This window comes from Salvelinus alpinus, chromosome 8 (assembly GCF_045679555.1).
Source record: "Salvelinus alpinus chromosome 8, SLU_Salpinus.1, whole genome shotgun sequence".
NCBI lineage: Eukaryota > Metazoa > Chordata > Actinopteri > Salmoniformes > Salmonidae > Salvelinus > Salvelinus alpinus.
Window position 1 is genome coordinate 42,344,688 of NC_092093.1, and position 17,746 is coordinate 42,362,433.

At 46.1% G+C, this 17,746-nt stretch overlaps 1 protein-coding gene across 1 annotated transcript; it reads right to left on the minus strand.

Annotated features, from left to right (window-relative positions):
* Window positions 1-217: 217 nt before the first annotated feature.
* Window positions 218-17,540, minus strand: LOC139583151 (PR domain zinc finger protein 1-like). Its single transcript, XM_071413947.1, has 7 exons — window positions 17,046-17,540; window positions 14,513-14,791; window positions 11,274-11,393; window positions 9,950-10,202; window positions 5,038-6,071; window positions 3,354-3,482; window positions 218-1,527 (listed from the first exon to the last, which is right to left on the minus strand). Exons 1-7 carry the CDS (start codon window positions 17,070-17,072, stop codon window positions 1,021-1,023), a joined length of 2,349 nt encoding a protein of 782 aa, XP_071270048.1. The 5' UTR covers window positions 17,073-17,540; the 3' UTR covers window positions 218-1,020.
* Window positions 17,541-17,746: the final 206 nt, after the last annotated feature.

The window sequence follows — 17,746 nt, forward strand, 5'->3', positions numbered from 1 at the left end:
AATGGAAAGTAATCCGATTACATTACTGAGTTTGGGGTAATCCAAAAGTTACGTTACTGATGACAATTTTGGACGACCTACTACTACTAGTAACTGTAACGGATGACATTAAGAAAGTAACCTACCTGCACACACACACACACACACACACACACACACACACACACATACACGCAAATGTGAAAAAACACATTCAAATGTAAAGTAAGGCACATTATTTCTTTATGCATGAATTATTTATTTTCAATTATTGCCCCACATGATCAAGAAATAAGAAATTACAAAAACAGATAGTAGGAAATAAAACTCTGTTATAAACATTTGATCACAAGTCTCTGTCTTTGTGGCTTCCTCGGGTTACAAAAAGCTGCATAATAAATTAATAATAAAGCTGAGGATATCATAGGCACAATACAATGTTTATATTCTCTGATAATAACGTTCACCTAGTAAAATCCCACTTATTCACCACAGGAGGATGGTGGAAGCTTAATTGGGGAGGACGGTCTTGTGGTAATGGCTGGAGCGGAATTTGTGGAATGGTATCAAATACATCAAACATACGGTTTCCATGTGTATTCCATTCACTCTGTTGCAGTCATTTGTATGAGCAGTCCTCCCCTCAGCAGCCTCCGCTGCTCTTCACATTGCCCTGAGAGTAAAGATCCCTGTAATAGAGACAAAGCCTTGCTTCAAACAGTAAAGGTCACTATCAGGCCACTGTCACCCTGATAGATTATAAGTACGCTGTCTCTTGTACTCTTTCCACACTATCATTACCGAACCAAGCTGTACTGTGCTGGCTTGGATATTTCATTTTCACATTGTCCTTTCCAGTACATTGCAAACAATTATACATTGTATGTGGATGCATAACCAGGCCAGTGCAGTACAACTCGTTTTGTCATCTCTTACCTCGGCTCAGTAGTTTGAAAAGGGTATTAGTGGACTGTCACATGACCTGACTCCTGTTTGACAGAGCCAGGATGCAGAGGTAGAGGGCGGCTGTGACCCTGCAACCTAAGGACAGAGGATTCCCTCGCTGCTGCATTGTAGGCCGCGCTCGACTAGTGACATATTCCCATTGGCGCCGTTAAAACGGTTGGAGCTCTTCCGCTCCAACTCCATCCCCTGCAGCAGGACACTCGTGCTGCCGCTCCCCTTCTCCGCCTCAGCTCCCGCTGCCATTGCCTCCAAGCGTTCCGCAGCCTTGCTCAGGTCGAACTGCTCAATCGCGGCATTGACACGGTGGAGCTCCTCAACAGAGGGAACAGAGCCCGAGCGGTCGGGTCCGGAGGGGCAGAAACCCTGGAGGTGCACCTGGAGGCTGCAGTAATTGAGGTAGGCGCATAGGCAGTGTGGGCAGTGGTAGGGGCGCTCGCCAGTGTGCAGGCGCTTGTGGAGCTTGAGGTGGGCATACTGGGTGAAGCGGGCCAAGCACAGTTTACACTGGTAGGGCTTCTCACCTGAGTGGAGACGCAGGTGGGTCTTGAGGTTGCTGGTGCTGCTAAAACGCTTGTGGCACACCTGAAGCGAAAGAGAGAGAGAGATGCGGGGGGGGAGAAAGGATGAGAGTAATTATTTCATGAATGGCGTTCCTTTAGCAGCATAGTAATATTAGTATGAGATTTTACGCAGGCTTGCTTGGGGATATTATGAGGTGTTATTTCTGTGCTCCCATTGACAACTTAGTGAAGAATGAAGGTATCAATGAAGCATGACCTATCAGTGAAGTGTCAGTATACAGTGGGGAGAACAAGTATTTGATACACTGACAATTTTGCAGGTTTTCCTACTTACAAAGCATGTAGAGGTCTGTAATTTTTATCATAGGTACACTTCAACTGTGAGAGAAGGAATCTAAAACAAAAATCCAGAAAATCACATTGTATGATTTTTAAGTAATTAATTTGCATTTTATTGCATGACATAAGTATTTGATACATCAGAAAAGCAGAACTGAATATTTGGTACAGAAACCTTTGTTTGCAATTACAGAGATCATACGTTTCCTGTAGTTCTTGACCAGGTTTGCACACACTGCAGCAGGGATTTTGGCCCACTCCTCCATACAGACCTTCTCCAGATCCTTCAGGTTTACGGGGCTGTCGCTGGGCAATACGGACTTTCGGCTCCCTCCAAAGATTTTCTATTGGGTTCAGGTCTGGAGACTGGCTAGGCCACTCCAGGACCTTGAGATGCTTCTTACGGAGCCACTCCTTAGTTGCCCTGGCTGTGTGTTTCGGGTCGTTGTCATGCTGGAAGACCCAGCCACGACCCATCTTCAATGCTCTTACTGAGGGAAGGAGGTTGTTGGTCAAGATCTCGCGATACATGGCCCCATCCATCCTCCCCTCAATACGGTGCAGTCGTCCTGTCCCCTTTGCAGAAAAGCATCCCCAAAGAATGATGTTTCCACCTCCATGCTTCACGGTTGGGATGGTGTTCTTGGGGTTGTACTCATCCTTCTATTCCTCCAAACACGGCGAGTGGAGTTTAGAGCAAAAAGCTCTATTTTTGTCTCATCAGACCACATGACCTTCTCCCATTCCTCCTCTGGATCATCCAGATGGTCATTGGCAAACTTCAGACGGGCCTGGACATGCGCTGGCTTGAGCAGGGGGACCTTGCGTGCGCTGCAGGATTTTAATCCATGACGGCGTAGTGTGTTACTAATGGTTTTCTTTGAGACTGTGGTCCCAGCTCTCTTCAGGTCATTGACCAGGTCCTGCCGTGTAGTTCTGGGCTGATCCCTCACATTCCTCATGATCATTGATGCCCCACGAGGTGAGATCTTGCATGGAGCCCCAGACCGAGGGTGATTGACCGTCATCTTGAACTTCTTCCATTTTCTAATAATTGTGCCAACAGTTGTTGCCTTCTCACCAAGCTGCTTGGCTATTGTCCTGTAGCCCATCCCAGCCTTGTACAGGTCTACAATTTATCCCTGATGTCCTTACACAGCTCTCTGGTCTTGGCCATTGTGGAGAGGTTGGAGTCTGTTTGATTGAGTGTGTGGACAGGTGTCTTTTATACAGGTAACGAGTTCAAACAGGTGCAGTTAATACAGGTAATGAGTGGAGAACAGGAGGGCTTCTTAAAGAAAAACTAACAGGTCTGTGAGAGCCGGAATTCTTACTGGTTGGTAGGTGATCAAATACTTATGTCATGCAATAAAATGCAAATTAATTACTTAAAAATCATACAATGTGATTTTCTGGATTTTTGTTTTAGATTCCGTCTCTCACAGTTGAAGTGTACCTATGATAAAAATGACAGACCTCTACATGCTTTGTAAGTAGGAAAACCTGCAAAATCGGCAGTGTATCAAATACTTGTTCTCCCCACTGTACCTGGCATTCGTGTGGCTTCTCCCCAGTGTGAACCAGGAAGTGTTTCTGCAGGTGGGCCAGCTGGGTGAAGTCCTTACTGCAGGTCTGACACCTGAAGGGCCGCTCTCCACTATGGACGCGCAGGTGGACCTGGAGACAGGAAACATAATAGCAGGAAGGAAGGAAACAGAAAGATAGACATAGAAAGAGAGCCATAAAAAGGAAATGAAAGAAGTGGAAAGACAACAAAACAGAGGATGAGACAAATCTATTTCATGAAAAGAACAGAAAGCCCCTATTACCACCTTTGTTGCAGCCTGGTCTCATACACTAGCCGTAACATAGTAAAAAAAATCCAGGACACTCAAATTAGTATGATTTGTTATGGTTCGTATGGTTACATAAGACAGAAGGTTACCTAAGGCAAAGGTTGGCGTGTAACATGAACGTCTAGCAACCCAAAGGTTGTGTGTTCGAATCTCATCATGGACAACTTTATCATTTTAGCTTATTAGTAACTTTGTAACTATTTACTACTTGTTGTGTTAGCTAACCCTTCCCCTAACCCTTTAACCAAACTCCTAACCTTAACCCCTAGCCTAGCTAACGTTAGCCCCCAACTAACATTAGCCACAACATATTATAATTCGTAACAAATCGTACTTACTGCAAATTTGTAACATACTGTACGAATAGCAATTCATAACATATCATACAAACTGTAATTCATAACATATATACGAATTGTAATTTGTAACATACACTACATGACCAAAAGTATGTGAACACCTGCTCGTTGAACATCTCATTCCAAAATCATGGGCATTAATATGGAGTTGGTCCCCCTTTTGCTGCTATAACAGCCTCTACTCTTCTGGGAAGACTTTCCACTAGATGTTGGAACATTGCTGCGGGGACTTGCTTCCATTAAGCCAGAACAGCATTAGGGATGTCGGGCACTGATGTTGGGTGATTAGGCTTGGCTCACAGTTGGCGTTCCAAATCATCCCAAAGGTGTTCAATGGGGTTGAGGTCAGGGCTCTGTCATGCTGAAACAGGAAAGATTTTCCTTCACTGGAACTAAGGGGCCTAGCCCAAAAAAATGAAAAACAGGCCCAGATCATTATTCCTCCTCCACCAAACTTTACAGTTGGCACTATGCATTCGAGCAGGTAGCACTCTCCTGGCATTCGCCAAACCCGGATTCGTCCGTTGGACTGCCAGTTTTTGTCTATGGAGATTGCATGGCTGTGTGCTCAATTTTATACACCTGTCAGCAACGGGTGTGGCTGAAATAGTCAAATCCATTCATTTGAAGGGGTGTCCACATACTTTTGTATGTATAGTGTATCATAGGAAATGGATGATGGACATCCACAAATTAATAGATACCATAACAAACGTAGCATATCGTACACATTTCAGTGTCCCAGATTTCTATTTACTTTGTTACATCTATCCATGAGTCCAGGTTGTCTATCGATCCAATAAAGGTGGTAATTAGGAGTGTGCAGCGTAATTGGGAGTATATACTGTCCTTTTCATACTTTGTTAGCCCAGCAGCAGTTTTTTCAGGTTCTTCGTATGACCACAAACTTTTCCATAAGCAAAACTATTTCAATAATGATATCATATTAGCATAAACTATCATCTAAACATAAAGTGTAATCTCAGACATGGGCCATATGATCAGGGACTGACTGACCTTGAGGTTGGACAGCTGGCCGAAGAGCTTGCTGCAGATGTTGCACTCGTATCGGATCTTCCCATTCTTCCGTGTGAGCGGGTAGGACAGGGTCTTGTACCCGATGACCCGTCCACCATGCCTGGCCTTCCGCAGGTCCACTGCCCCTTCCTCTGCACTGTGGCTGGAGCTCAGCAGGGCGGATGTGCGCTTGGAGGGGAGGTAGTCAGAAGAGGCAGCCAGGCCCGCCAGCGGTGAGCCTCCCCTGGGTGCGAGGCAGGTTGCCATGGAAGAGGTGGCTGGTAGAGGCTGGTCATCGAAGGTGTTGCTGGCAGGTGAATGCTTGGGGTCACTGAAGTTGTCTGCTGGTGTCAAAGGTAGGTTTTTGAGGTAATTCTTTGGTGAAGGCACATGGTTCCCAAGGTGTTTGCACCCATTGGTCGGCATACAATTGAGGTCTTTTTTGCTTTTGGTCAGTGCGAGGGGCAGATCTCTGCTGCCATTGGGCAGTGAGAGGTTTTTTGGGGTAGTGGTCAGTGCAAGCAGGAGCTCTTTGTGTACATTGGCAGATGGGCGCAGAACGTGCGGGTACACCTCAAACGGCAGCATGTGAGGCGGAAATGGCATATGAGGAGCTATTCTGTCACTGTACAGGGGGTATGTGTGAGGTAGTAGGCTGTTAATGCCAAGCGGGAAGTGAGGTATGAGGTACGGACTGCACAGCGAACTGGGGTACATACGACCTGGCAATGACGACACTGTGTAATGTTTGGCTGTGACGGGGCTGCCCAGACTGGGCTTGACACGGTGCATGTTGGGGCTGACACGGCTGCTGAGGGACCTTTTGGGGATGGGGGGGCCACAGTACGGGATGGGTGGGTAGCTGGAGTAGGCCACAGAGGGGCACAGGGGTAGGACAGGGCTGCAGGTTGGGGACAGTGCCGATTCGGGGAGTCGGGGGCAAGTGGGATCGGGCTTGGTGTGCTCCATCCTCAGGATTTCGGACATGCTGTGCCCCGTCTTCCCTGAACTCTTTCCACGAACATTGTTTTGCTCTGTGGGACAAACAAAAAAAAAGACACAGACACACATACTTAGGGTAAAGTTTTGTCACACAAAATAATCAAATCTAATTTGATTTGTCACATGCGCAGAATACAGCAGACCTTACTTACAAGCCCCTACAATGCAGAGTAAGAAAATATTTGGTAAATAAACTGAAGTAAAAAAGTAACACAATAAAATAACAATAACGAGGCTACATACAGGGGGTACCGGTACCGAGTCAATGTGTGGGGGTAGGGGTAAAGTGACTATGCATAGATAATAAACAGCATGTAGGACCAGTGTAAAAATGGGCGTCAATGCAAATAGTCCGGGTAGCCATTTGATCAATTGTTCAGCAGTGTTACGGCTTGGGGGTAGACGCTGTTAAGGAGCCGCTTGCCGTGCGGTGCAGAGAGAACAGTCTATGACTTGGGTGGCTGGAGTCTGACAATTTTTAGGGCCTTACTCTGACTGCTTGGTATAGAGGTCTTGGATGACAGGAAGCTTGGCCCCGGTGATGTACTGGGCTGTACGCACAACCCTGTCACATCTACTCCCGCTCTCCCTCTCCGGCATTCGACGTCGCCAGTTTATTCACTGTTACGCACACCTGTGCTTCATGAGACTCACCTGGACTCCATCACCTTCCTGATTCCCTCCCCTATATCTGTCACTCCCTTTGGTTCTTTCCCCAGGCGTTATTGATGATTCTTCTGGGTTTTTATGTCTGTACGCCATTTATTATTAAATGCACTCCCGGTACTTGCTTCCTGACTCCTAGTGTACACGTTACATACCCTCTGTAGTGCCTTGCAGTCGGAGACTGAGCAGTTGCCATACCAGGCGGTGATGCAACCAGTCAGGATCCTCTCGATGGTGTAGCTGTATAACTTTTTGAGAATCTAAGGACCCATGCCAAATCTTTTCAGTCTCCTGAGGGGGAGTAGGTGTTGTCGAGCCCTCTTTACGACTGCCTTTGTGTGTTTGGACTATGATAGTTTGTTAGTTTGTTGGTGAACTTGCAGCTCTCGACACACTCCACTACAGTCCCATCGATGTGAATTGGGGCTCGGCTCCCCTTAACCTGTAATACACAATCAGCTCCATAGTCTTGCTCACATTGAGGGATAGGATGTTGTCCTGGCACTACACTGCCTGGTTACTGACCTCCTCCCTATAGGCTGTCTCATCATTGTTGGTGATCAGGTCTACGGTCGTTTTGTTTACGCCAAACTTAATGATGGTATTGGAGTTGTGCTTGGCCACACAGTCATGGGTGAACAGGGAGTACAAGATTGGACTAAGCACGCACCCCTGAGGGGCCCACGTGTTGAGGATCAGCATGTGAGATGTGTTGTTGCCTAACCTTACCACCTGGGGGTGGTCCATCAGGAAGTCCAGGATCTAGGGAGGTGTTTAGTTCCAGGTTCTTTAGCTTAGTGTTGAGCTTTAAAGGCACTATGGTGTTGAACGCTGATCTATAGTTAAAGAACTGCATTCTCACGTAGGTGTTCCTTTTGTCCAGGTGGGATAGGGCAGTATGGAGTGCAATAGAGATTGCGTAATCTGTGGATCTGTTGGGGCGGTATGCAAATTGGAGTAGGTCTAGGGTTTCTTGAATGATGGTGTTGATGTGAGCCATGACCAGCCTTTCAAAGCACTTCATGGCTACAGACGTTGAGTGCTACGAGTCGGTAGTCATTTAGGCAGGTTACCTTGGCGTTCTTGGGCACAGGGACTATGGTGGTCTGTTTGAAACATATAGGTATTACAGACTCGGTCAGGGAGAGGATGAAAATGTCAGTGAAGACAGTATGTCAGCGCATGTAATCTCTGGCCCTGCGGCCTTGTGAATGTTGACCTGTTTAAAGGCCTTACTCACATCGGTTACCGAGAGTGTGATCACACAGTTGTCCGAAACAGCTGGTGCTCTCATCCATGCTTCAGTGTTGCTTGCCTCGAAGTGTGCATAGAAGTTATTTAACTCGTCTGGTAGGCTCGCATCACTTGGCAGCTCGCGGCTTGGCTTCCCTTTGTAATCCGTAATAGTTTGCAAGCCCTGCCACATCCGACGAGCATTAGAGCCGGTGTAGTAGGATTCAATCTTAGTCCTGCATTGACACTTTACCTGTTTGATGGTTTGTCGGAGGGATTTCCTTAAAAGTGTCTGGATTAGCACAGATCTGTGTACCATAAAACTAACTTGCAGCGTGATGAGTTTAGTCCCCAGTGCGATGCATTGGATCCACAGGACACAATCGTGAGATGCAGTCTTTGGAATTCACATTGAATGATATTCCTTCTCAACCTTTTTGAAATGTTTTGGTTATCGTGCGCACTGCCAATTGCTTGTGCCGAATATCACCACTAACTCACACACTGACTTCACACAAAGCGACAAAGGGTTAAAATTTACCGACAGCCTATCAACGTATTAAATGAACTTTATCTGTCTGACTAATTGCATTGTGTCACATCAGCACTAGTCTAACCTATGACACATTTAAGAGTCGGTGTCACAAAGCCAAAACTTTTATTTCCACCTAACTGCCTAACTTTTTGTTGAAATCAGTGATACCTCTGTCAAAGGCTCTCAATAAAGAAGAAGAGATCCGTAGCTAGATCAAATACTGTACTGTCAGGGATTGGTGACACACACACACACACACACACACACACACACACACACACACACACAGACAGACAGACAGACAGACAGACAGACAGACAGACAGACAGACAGACAGACAGACAGACAGACAGACAGACAGACAGACAGACAGACAGACAGACAGACAGACAGACACACAGACAGACACACAGACACACACACACTTATCTGTGTGTGTCTTGAAGGAAATCCATCCGACAAACCATCACGCCTTATCTCCAATTTGTTCCACAGGGCCAGCCCTCCCTCTCTTCCTGAGAGGTGAGCTCTCTGGCAAACAAACAACCAACACTCTTGGAGATACCAATCTGTCAGCAGGAACGCCTTGCCAGGAAGTTCAAGTAGTCAATGGAGCACTTCCTCCCGCTCTTCCTCTTCAAGAGCAGCCAAATAAATAAAATAAGGGAAACCTTCCAGAGAACTGTCAGCACCTCAACACCCCCCCCCCCCCCCCCCCTCCTGGATTGTTGTAAGTGTGTGTGTGTTCGAGTGTGTGCACGTGCATGCATGCGTGTCAGCCTACAGTCCACTTCTAAGCGTGTGTGTGTGTGTGTGTGTGTGTGTGTGTGTGTGTGTGTGTGTGTGTGTGTGTGTGTGTGTGTGTGTGTGTGTGTGTGTGTGTGTGTGTGTGTGTGTGTGTGTGTGTGTGTGTGTGTGTGTGTAAAAAGGGAAATTTCAACTTTGCTTTGAGACCCGAAATTGGTCTCGCCTTATTGAGACAAAACCACTCCTGGTGACACCTGGAGCTAGATCCTCTCTCCTTTCTTTTCTCTCCTCACAAAAGCCTGTGGGTGTGACTTTTATTACTAGTTAAACACCCACACAAAGAGTTTGTAAGTCGACTGGATCATTGACGGAGCGATTTTGGCTTTGAATAACCACCTACATCCACCCATTGCTCTGGTAAACTCTAGGAATCGCTCTCTACTCCTTTCAACGCGTTGTGCCGAACACTCATTGACCATATTGCTTTTCACATCCCCTCACCACAGTGAATGCAAGTCCCACAGACCCCATATTGTCCCATTCTGCATCAGATTGGATAAAATGGGATTGGATCCGTTAGGCTGGTCTAGTATAACTTATTAGTTATAAGTACATTAGTTCCAGGCTTAATTCCTATGTGAATCTGATGTTAGTCGAGGAGGCCACAAAACAGCAACTGGCGGCCAGATGTAGCTCCTCTGCATTTCAGAATCCATCTCAGAAACGTACCAACTCTCTCCGGGAAAAGCTCTCCGGGGGGCGGGTAGTTGAGACGGCGAGCGAACTCCGGGCAGTACCACACCAGCAGCTCCTGGCCCGGTGGCACGGCTCTCACCGTGTAGAAGTAGATGGCCATGCCAGTCTGGCACGCCGCCAGGTTCTGGTCCTCTGGACGACGGGCCGGGCTGACGTAGCGCATCCAGTTGCTCTTCTCCTCGTCCAAGCCGTCCAGGATGTGATGTAACCGACTCTCTGAGAATACCTGGAGGGAGACAAGAGAGGGAGAGAGTGAGAGAGAGACTTAGATGACGACCTCAACACAACCTTCTCCCACGCCTCTGAAACCTAAGATATGGCCTCGATCCAGTAATATGACGTGAGAAATAAAGTCACTCAGGATGTTGTTCCATCTATCATATAACGGTGTGGAGGGATTTGGTTGGTGGTTGTAGTGGTGGGTGCACCCGGTTTGGTCATAATGTGTTGTTGTTTCTACCGGAATGACAGTACGACAACTCTACTCGAGTCAGTGCACAACTGACTGTGTTATATCACTCTAACTTTCAATGTCATACCTACAGTAGGTACCAATACAGCACACCGGAATGGTTAGACATCCCTGGCGAGCAACAACAACAACAAAAAGAGTCTCTCAGATCCTTCTCTCTGGATTTGTGCTCTACCACAGTTTTCCACTCAATCTGCTAATCTGCTTTATATCGCTTCGTTTGTTGGTCTTTGTCTGGAAGCAGTGTTGTTTGCAGATTGACTCATGACTTTATCGAGTCCAGGTTGTCTACGTGATGGCTGTGTTATTCTCATGTCTGCGGAGTGGCCCAGTTGTTTGGATACTGTGTCGGGACTGTGTATAGTCTGTTGGTCTGTGTCATGACTATGCTGTTTGCAGGCCTAAGCCGTTAGCTGTGTGTATGCAAGTGGAAGTCGTGGCTCGCAGGCCCTAGGCCACTTCCTTGCTTAGTCAGTGTGAGAGTCAGTGTGTATGTGTGTGCGCGTGCGTGTGTTTCCCAGCAGTGAGACCATGGCACTGCCGAGAGAGGAGCAGTGAGTGGAAAAGCACTGCGTCACTGAAACCGAACAGCTGTGTGTGTGTCCTCCTCCCCAACGAGAAAGCACACGCACACACACCTTCACACACAACCTTTACAGTAAAGCAAAAAATAACACATTGGCATAAAAACACAAGCGCGCACACACACACACACACGTTACACAGGATGCGAGACCACAAGTGTCAATTTGTGCAATCCCTCTACCTCCTGTAGAAGTGAACAGAATTTGACCTCAATGAGATCTCACAATGCCTTTCACTTACTCTCCAGAAGTACTTCCTGTTGGCATCTTTGGGCACCATGTCATTGCTGTAGGTCTGGCCCACCAGAGGGCCGAACCGTGTCCCCTTCTGAATGAGCTCCCGACTGGTCACCCCAAGCACCTGTACAACACAGGAAGGAGGAAGGGGAGGACCATCCTCCTCAGTGAATTTCATAAAAATAACATTTGTAAAACATTGAAAAAGTTATATTTTCTAGATAAAACAATAGGAAATATAATCACGTCACCAATTAATTGATTAAAACACTATTTTGTAAAGAAGGTCTACAGTAGCCTCAGCAGCACTCTGTAGGGTAGCACCATGGTGTAGCCGGAGGACAGCTAGCTTCCGTCTTCCTTTGAGTGCATTGACTTCAGTACAAAACCTAGGAGGCTCATGGTTCTCACCCCCCTCCATAGACTTACTCAGTAATTATGACAACTTCCAGAAGATGTCCTCCAACCGATCAGAGCTCTTGCAGCATGAACTGACATGTTGCTCACCCAATCAAATGATCAGAGAATGAATCTCATACTGAAAGCATAAGCTACAGCTAGCTAGCACTGCAGTGGTGAGTAGTTGACTCAAAGAGAGAGAGAGAGACAATAGTTGAACAGTTTTGAACAAATTCATTTATTCCAAAATTAAGGAGAAGCAAGAGAGATAGCGAGAGAGAGATTGTCATTTTTTTTTCAGTTTCACTTACTTATCTATTAAATGTAGTTAGCTAGTTTAGCCTACTCAAACACCCTGGTCAAACAGAAGGATGCTATGTTAGCTAGCTGGCTATGACTATCCAACACAACACTCTTCCAAGTCAAGGTAAGCTTTTTGATTTACAAATGTATTGCCACCGGGGACGGCATAAATGCTAAACTGCTTACTGACTGTACACTGTAACGTTACTGCATGATTGTAGCGGGTTTACTAACACATTAGTTCTATTAGCTATGCTGACTATGACGTTACTTTAGCTAATATGGTGACAACTATTTTCGGCAGGATAGAACAGCCGACAAGGGGTGGCGGTCTATGTATATTTGTAAACAACAGCTGGTGCACAAAATCTGTGGAAGTCTTGAGGTTTTGCTCACCATGATAAGCGGTAGACCACACTATTTACCAAGAGAGTTTTCATCTATATTCTTCCTGGCTGTCTATTTAACACCACAGACCGATGCTGGCACTAAGACCGCACTCAGCGAGCTGTATACGGCCATAAGGAAACAGGAAGACACTCATCCAGAGGCGGCGCTCCTAGTGGCCGGGGACTTTAATGCAATCCGTTTTACCTCATTTCTACCAGCATGTTAAATGTGCAACCAGAGGGAAAAATCTCTAGACCACCTTTACTCCACACACAGAGACATGAGCAAAGCTCTCCCTTGCCCTCCATTTGGCAAATCTGACCATAAATATATCCTCCTGAATCCTGCATACAAGCAAAAACTAAAGCAGGAAGCACCAGTGACTCGGTCAATAAAAAAGTGCAATTTGCATACCGCCCAAACAGATCCACAGATGATGCAATATCTATAGCACTCCACACTGCCCTTTCACACCTGGACAAAAGTAACACCTACATGAGAATGCTATTATATCCTGGACTTCCTGACGGGCCGCCACCAATTGGTAAGGGTAGGTAACAACACATCCGCCACACTGATCCTCAACACGGGGGCCCCTCAGGGGTGTGTGCTCAGTCCCCTCCTGTACTCCCTGTTCACTCATGACTGCATGGCCAGGCACGACTCCAACACCGTCATTAAGTTTGCCGATGACACAACAGTGGTAGGCCTGATCACCGACAGCGATGAGACAGCCTATAGGGAGGAGGTCAGAGACCTGGCCGTGTGGTGCCAGGACAACAACCTCTCCCTCAACGTGAGGGACAAGACAAAGGAGATGATTGTCGACTCCAGGAAAAGGAACTGTGAAGCCAGCTGTATAGCCTATTGCCTGCTTCTGTTTTTAAGTATTTTATTAAATGTTAACAATGTTGTTTCTGTTTGGTGCTTTTCATTAAATCATGCATAGCTGTTCTTTATATGGCCTAAAATAAATGTGTTCATCTGGGCACAATACAACATGTATTGGATAACGGCACAATTATGGGGCTTGGGCTCATTAAATGTTGTAAATGTATTTAATATAGGTCTTATCAGGTTTGAATATTCATGCTGATCAAAGCTCTAATCAAAATTAGACATATTTATGTGCTTTATACTGCTTTTGAATGACGCTTTTTGTTTTGACAGAAATACAGGGTTACCCGGGAGAAAAGTTATTTATTCTCGGGATGGAACATTTGTAAAATACCGGGGAAATATTCAACCCTGATACTGACTGTGTAATGGGTGCGTGTTGGTGGCAGGGAAGTCAGGCGCAGGAGAACGAACTTGGTATAAACGGAGTCGTTTAATAAGTGCTGACCAAACTCCAAAAACCAGAATATATAAATATAACAAAGTGGGTACAAAACCCGTCGCACACATACTAGCACAATCACATACAATAAAACAATCTCCGACAAGGACATGAGGGGAAACAGAGGGTTAAATACACAACATGTAATTGATGGGATTGGAACCGGGTGTGAAGGAAGACAAGACAAAACCAATGGAAAATGAAAAATGGATCAGTGATGGCTAGAAGGTCGGTGACATCGACCGCCGAACGCCGCCCGAACAGGGAGAGGGACCGACTTCGGCGGAAGTCGTGACAGACTGACTGAACAAGCTCCTCAAAGACAAAGAGGGAATAGGAAGGGAGCCTGAATTTGAACAAATTCATATTGACAAATGCTGCCCGAGGAAGGATGGAAGGATGTGGGAGTGATGTAAGGGAAGTTTTCCAAAATGCACACACAGAACAAATATAGTACAGCCACACAAATATAGTAGACACACATACATAAACACACACACACACACACACATTACACAGACCCATTATGAACAGATAGGCATACATTCTCATGCATGTGCGCATACGTACCTGTGTGCACGCAAACACACCGACACACACACACCCAAACACACACAAGCACACACAAACACACTAGAAGGCCCCCACAAAGAAACACCATGCCCCCTCACTCTCCCACACACACACGAAAACACAAACACTCAGACATACCTGCATTCAAATACTAACTCTCTCAATCTCAACTTTAATTTTTTTAAGCATATCCCCCATTTACAGGAAAGTGTGGTCTTCACGCTTTCAGTATAACCTACCTCTGCAGAGTCAGGGCAGCGTTTTAGGACCAAGTTTCGGGGTAGAGACCTCTCAGCCTTGGTCTTGTTCTGGTTCTCTGGGTGGTTACCCGGGTCCAACGGGTGGTCCTTCAAGATGTAGGTGCACCTCTTCTGGAACTCGGCCTCACTCCAGAGGGTCATGTCTATGTCCTGGGGGTTTGAGTCGGTCAGGGTGGGGGTGGAGACCGATGTAGTGTGGGGAAAGGGGGAGCCATCTGAGGTTAACATGGCTGTGCTGTTCTGGGAGGAAGAGGAGGCCTAAGGAATAAGACCACAGAAGAGTATGAGAACTATGATGTGTATTAGCCCAAATAATTGAGGAAGTCAATTTCCATTTTTTTCTTGTACCTGCTTATACACTTTCTTATACTCTCTCTCTCTCTCTCTCTCTCTCTCTCTCTCTCTCTCTCTCTCTCTCTCTCTCTCTCTCTCTCTCTCTCTCTCTCTCTCTCTCTCTCTCTCTCTCTCTCTCTCTCTCTCTCTCTCTCTCTCTCTCTCTCTCTCTCTCTCTCTCTCTCTCTCTCTCTCTCTCTCTCTCTCTCTCTCTCTCTCTCTCTCTCTCTCTCTCTCTCTCTCTCCCTCCCTCCTATAGAATTGAAAGAGCATGAAGCATCACAAACAGCGGATGAAGTGTGCTGAAGGAGGAAGCGCTACTCTGTTTTGAATGGAGCTAAAATTAGAAGCAAGGAAGCTGAGGTGTGAGACAGTCAGAGACGGAAGGAGGTGGTGTCCTAACTAACTTTCCCAACGAACACTACCGGACAAACAAACTTCAAACGGTAGCGCCCATCCCTGCACCATCGCCGCCCACCGTTCCAAACATGCTATGACCGTCCAAAACACGATGCCAGGCTACAAGAAGAGGTTCCTGTGCACGTCAGCCGAGGCGCGGCGACCACCACTTTCACAAGTAGGAAACCAGTGTTCCCCGTGAATCAGTCCAGACTTCCTCTCTACACTGACTGGGACCTGGCTCTCGTCCCAGTTACCTGCCTCTCTGTTCGTCTGTTCCTCTGTCTTTTTGTCTGGTGTTCGACCCGGACATTCTCTTTTCACATTGTCCTTTCCAGCACGGTTCCAGCCGCTATGATGGCTGCGTGACCAAGCCAGTGCATTACAGCTCGGCTCGGGATCCACTCAGTAGTGTGAAAAAGCTTTAATTAAGACTGGACAAAGACACAAACAGGACTAGAGTTAGTCTGAAAAAAATGCCAATCCGAGAGCGCCTTTGCAGGTGTAAACCTGTGGTAAGTGCAGAGGTGTGGGTGGAGTAAATGTTGCGAAAGGTCAGAAGCTGGTGATTTGTAAAGCCATTTAGTAGACGGTCTTATCCAAAGCGACTAGTCGAGCAGGCATACGTTTTACATATGAGTGGTCCTGGAAATCGAACCCCCTATCCTAGCGTTGCAGTCACCGTGCTCTAACAACGGAGCTATAGAGGACCCGTTTTGCGCTTATTTTTCCAAGTTATCCCAGTCGACGGTATACAGCTCAAGTTGAAGTTTCCTAACTTTTATTATCTTCACTTTCCCTTTCTGAGTGGATTGTAGTCCTCCAAAATGTACGTAGACTGGTTTGACCTCATATCCTCAACACCTTTTGAGATGGTCACAACATAGCACATAATTCATTCTAATTGTAATAATTGTTATACATTTTGTAATACCAGTGATGTCATATTAGAACATGCATCATACGCATCCATACGAGGAGAGGAGACTGATCTTCTCTCGTACCCAACACTCATCGACCAAGATGGAGGGGTGACATTTCACGTTTCTTTGGTACGCATCACCGCAGAGTGGAATGAGTCTCACAACAGACGGTGGAAGCTCACTCTGAAACCATGGAGCTATGAAACGACACGCTGAAATCAATGCACGATGAGCCAAAGGCACACAGCCGTGGCCTCACGAGAAGTTGTAAATGGTTGACTTTTAAAAATATCACCATTATGCCCTGACACCTTACGGCATGAAGGAAGATGCGCTTTTGTAAGAGGAGTGATGTGGAATCTGTGCCACGAGTGACTGAAAACGAATAGTTTAACAAACTTCACGAAAGCCAACAGCTCAAATATCTAATAATGAAAGCCTACAGCTCAAATATCTAATAATGAAAGCCTACAGCTCAAATATCTAATAATGAAAGCCTACAGCTCAAATATCTAATAATGAAAGCCTACAACTCAAATATCTGATAATGAAAGCCTACAACTCATGTCTATTTCATTGTGTGACACTGTCACACCGAATGACACAAAAAAAATGAAATTTAGGAAGTGGAGTGATGTGAAATCTGTGCAGTGTGTGACTGAAAGCATACAGAACTTTCACAAACTTCATGAAAACTCATATATCACTATCGCTGTCTCACCGTCACACGTCACATTATGACACCAAAAAAATGACTTTAGGTGAAATCTGTGCTGTCCTAATTTATACATACACACAGCACACTATGGTAGAATGAAAATAATAGAGGGATGGTAAAGGAGAGGTGGAGTACTTACTGTGAAGCCTTGAGAGGAGCCACACATAGAGCAGGTTATCTGTATCCTTGAGTGTCTGTGTAATTGATGGTTCCTCTCCTTCCTTCTCTTTTCCCCTTCTCTCTCGCGCTCTCTCTGATGAGATTCTTATACTGCGTGTACCTGTTGCAACTGAGGGACAGTGGTGTGTGTGAGTCTCTCTCTCTCTCTCTCTCTCTCTTGCTCTCTCTCTCGTTCTCTCTCTCTCTCTCTCGTGTGTGTGTGGGTCTGCCTTATCTCCCTCCTCTGTGTGTGAGACTCCTCCTTGGGGGCAGTGATCTGTTCATCTATGCATCGCTCATTCACTCACTCTCTGCCCCGGGGGCTCGTGCTAAGATAAGGAGAACAACAAGAGCTTTCTCTCCAGGAGGTGTGTCGCCGGTCACACAGATATGTCCGGTTCAGACGCACATTTTTCTCCATTTTCTTTTTTTCTGAGATTCTAACACAACCCCCCTTTTCTGTCTTCCTTGGGTGTGAATGCATATATGTCAAGCGATGTTGTTCTATGTTGTGTTTGTGGGCCTAATTTACGATTTAGGAAAAGAGAGGGGCTATAAGACAGTGTTTGTTTGAAAAGATTCAAATAAGTGAACATTTTCTTGTCAGTTCTTTGAAACTGAGAGTTGAATTCAAATTGAAACCGAGACTTTGGTTAGTTTCCAAAACACGACCACAATCAT

What these genes read in the sequence shown, in the direction of transcription:
- LOC139583151 (XM_071413947.1), bottom strand. Translation starts at nt 17,072, where the DNA reads ATGTGTGGCTCCTCTCAAGGCTTCACA. An exon ending in GCTCCTCTCAAGGCTTCACA is followed by an intron (nt 14,792 to 17,045) that starts GTAAGTACTCCA and finishes CTTATTCCTTAG; the next exon opens with GCCTCCTCTTCCTCCCAGAA. An exon ending in GCTGCCCTGACTCTGCAGAG is followed by an intron (nt 11,394 to 14,512) that starts GTAGGTTATACT and finishes TGTGTTGTACAG; the next exon opens with GTGCTTGGGGTGACCAGTCG.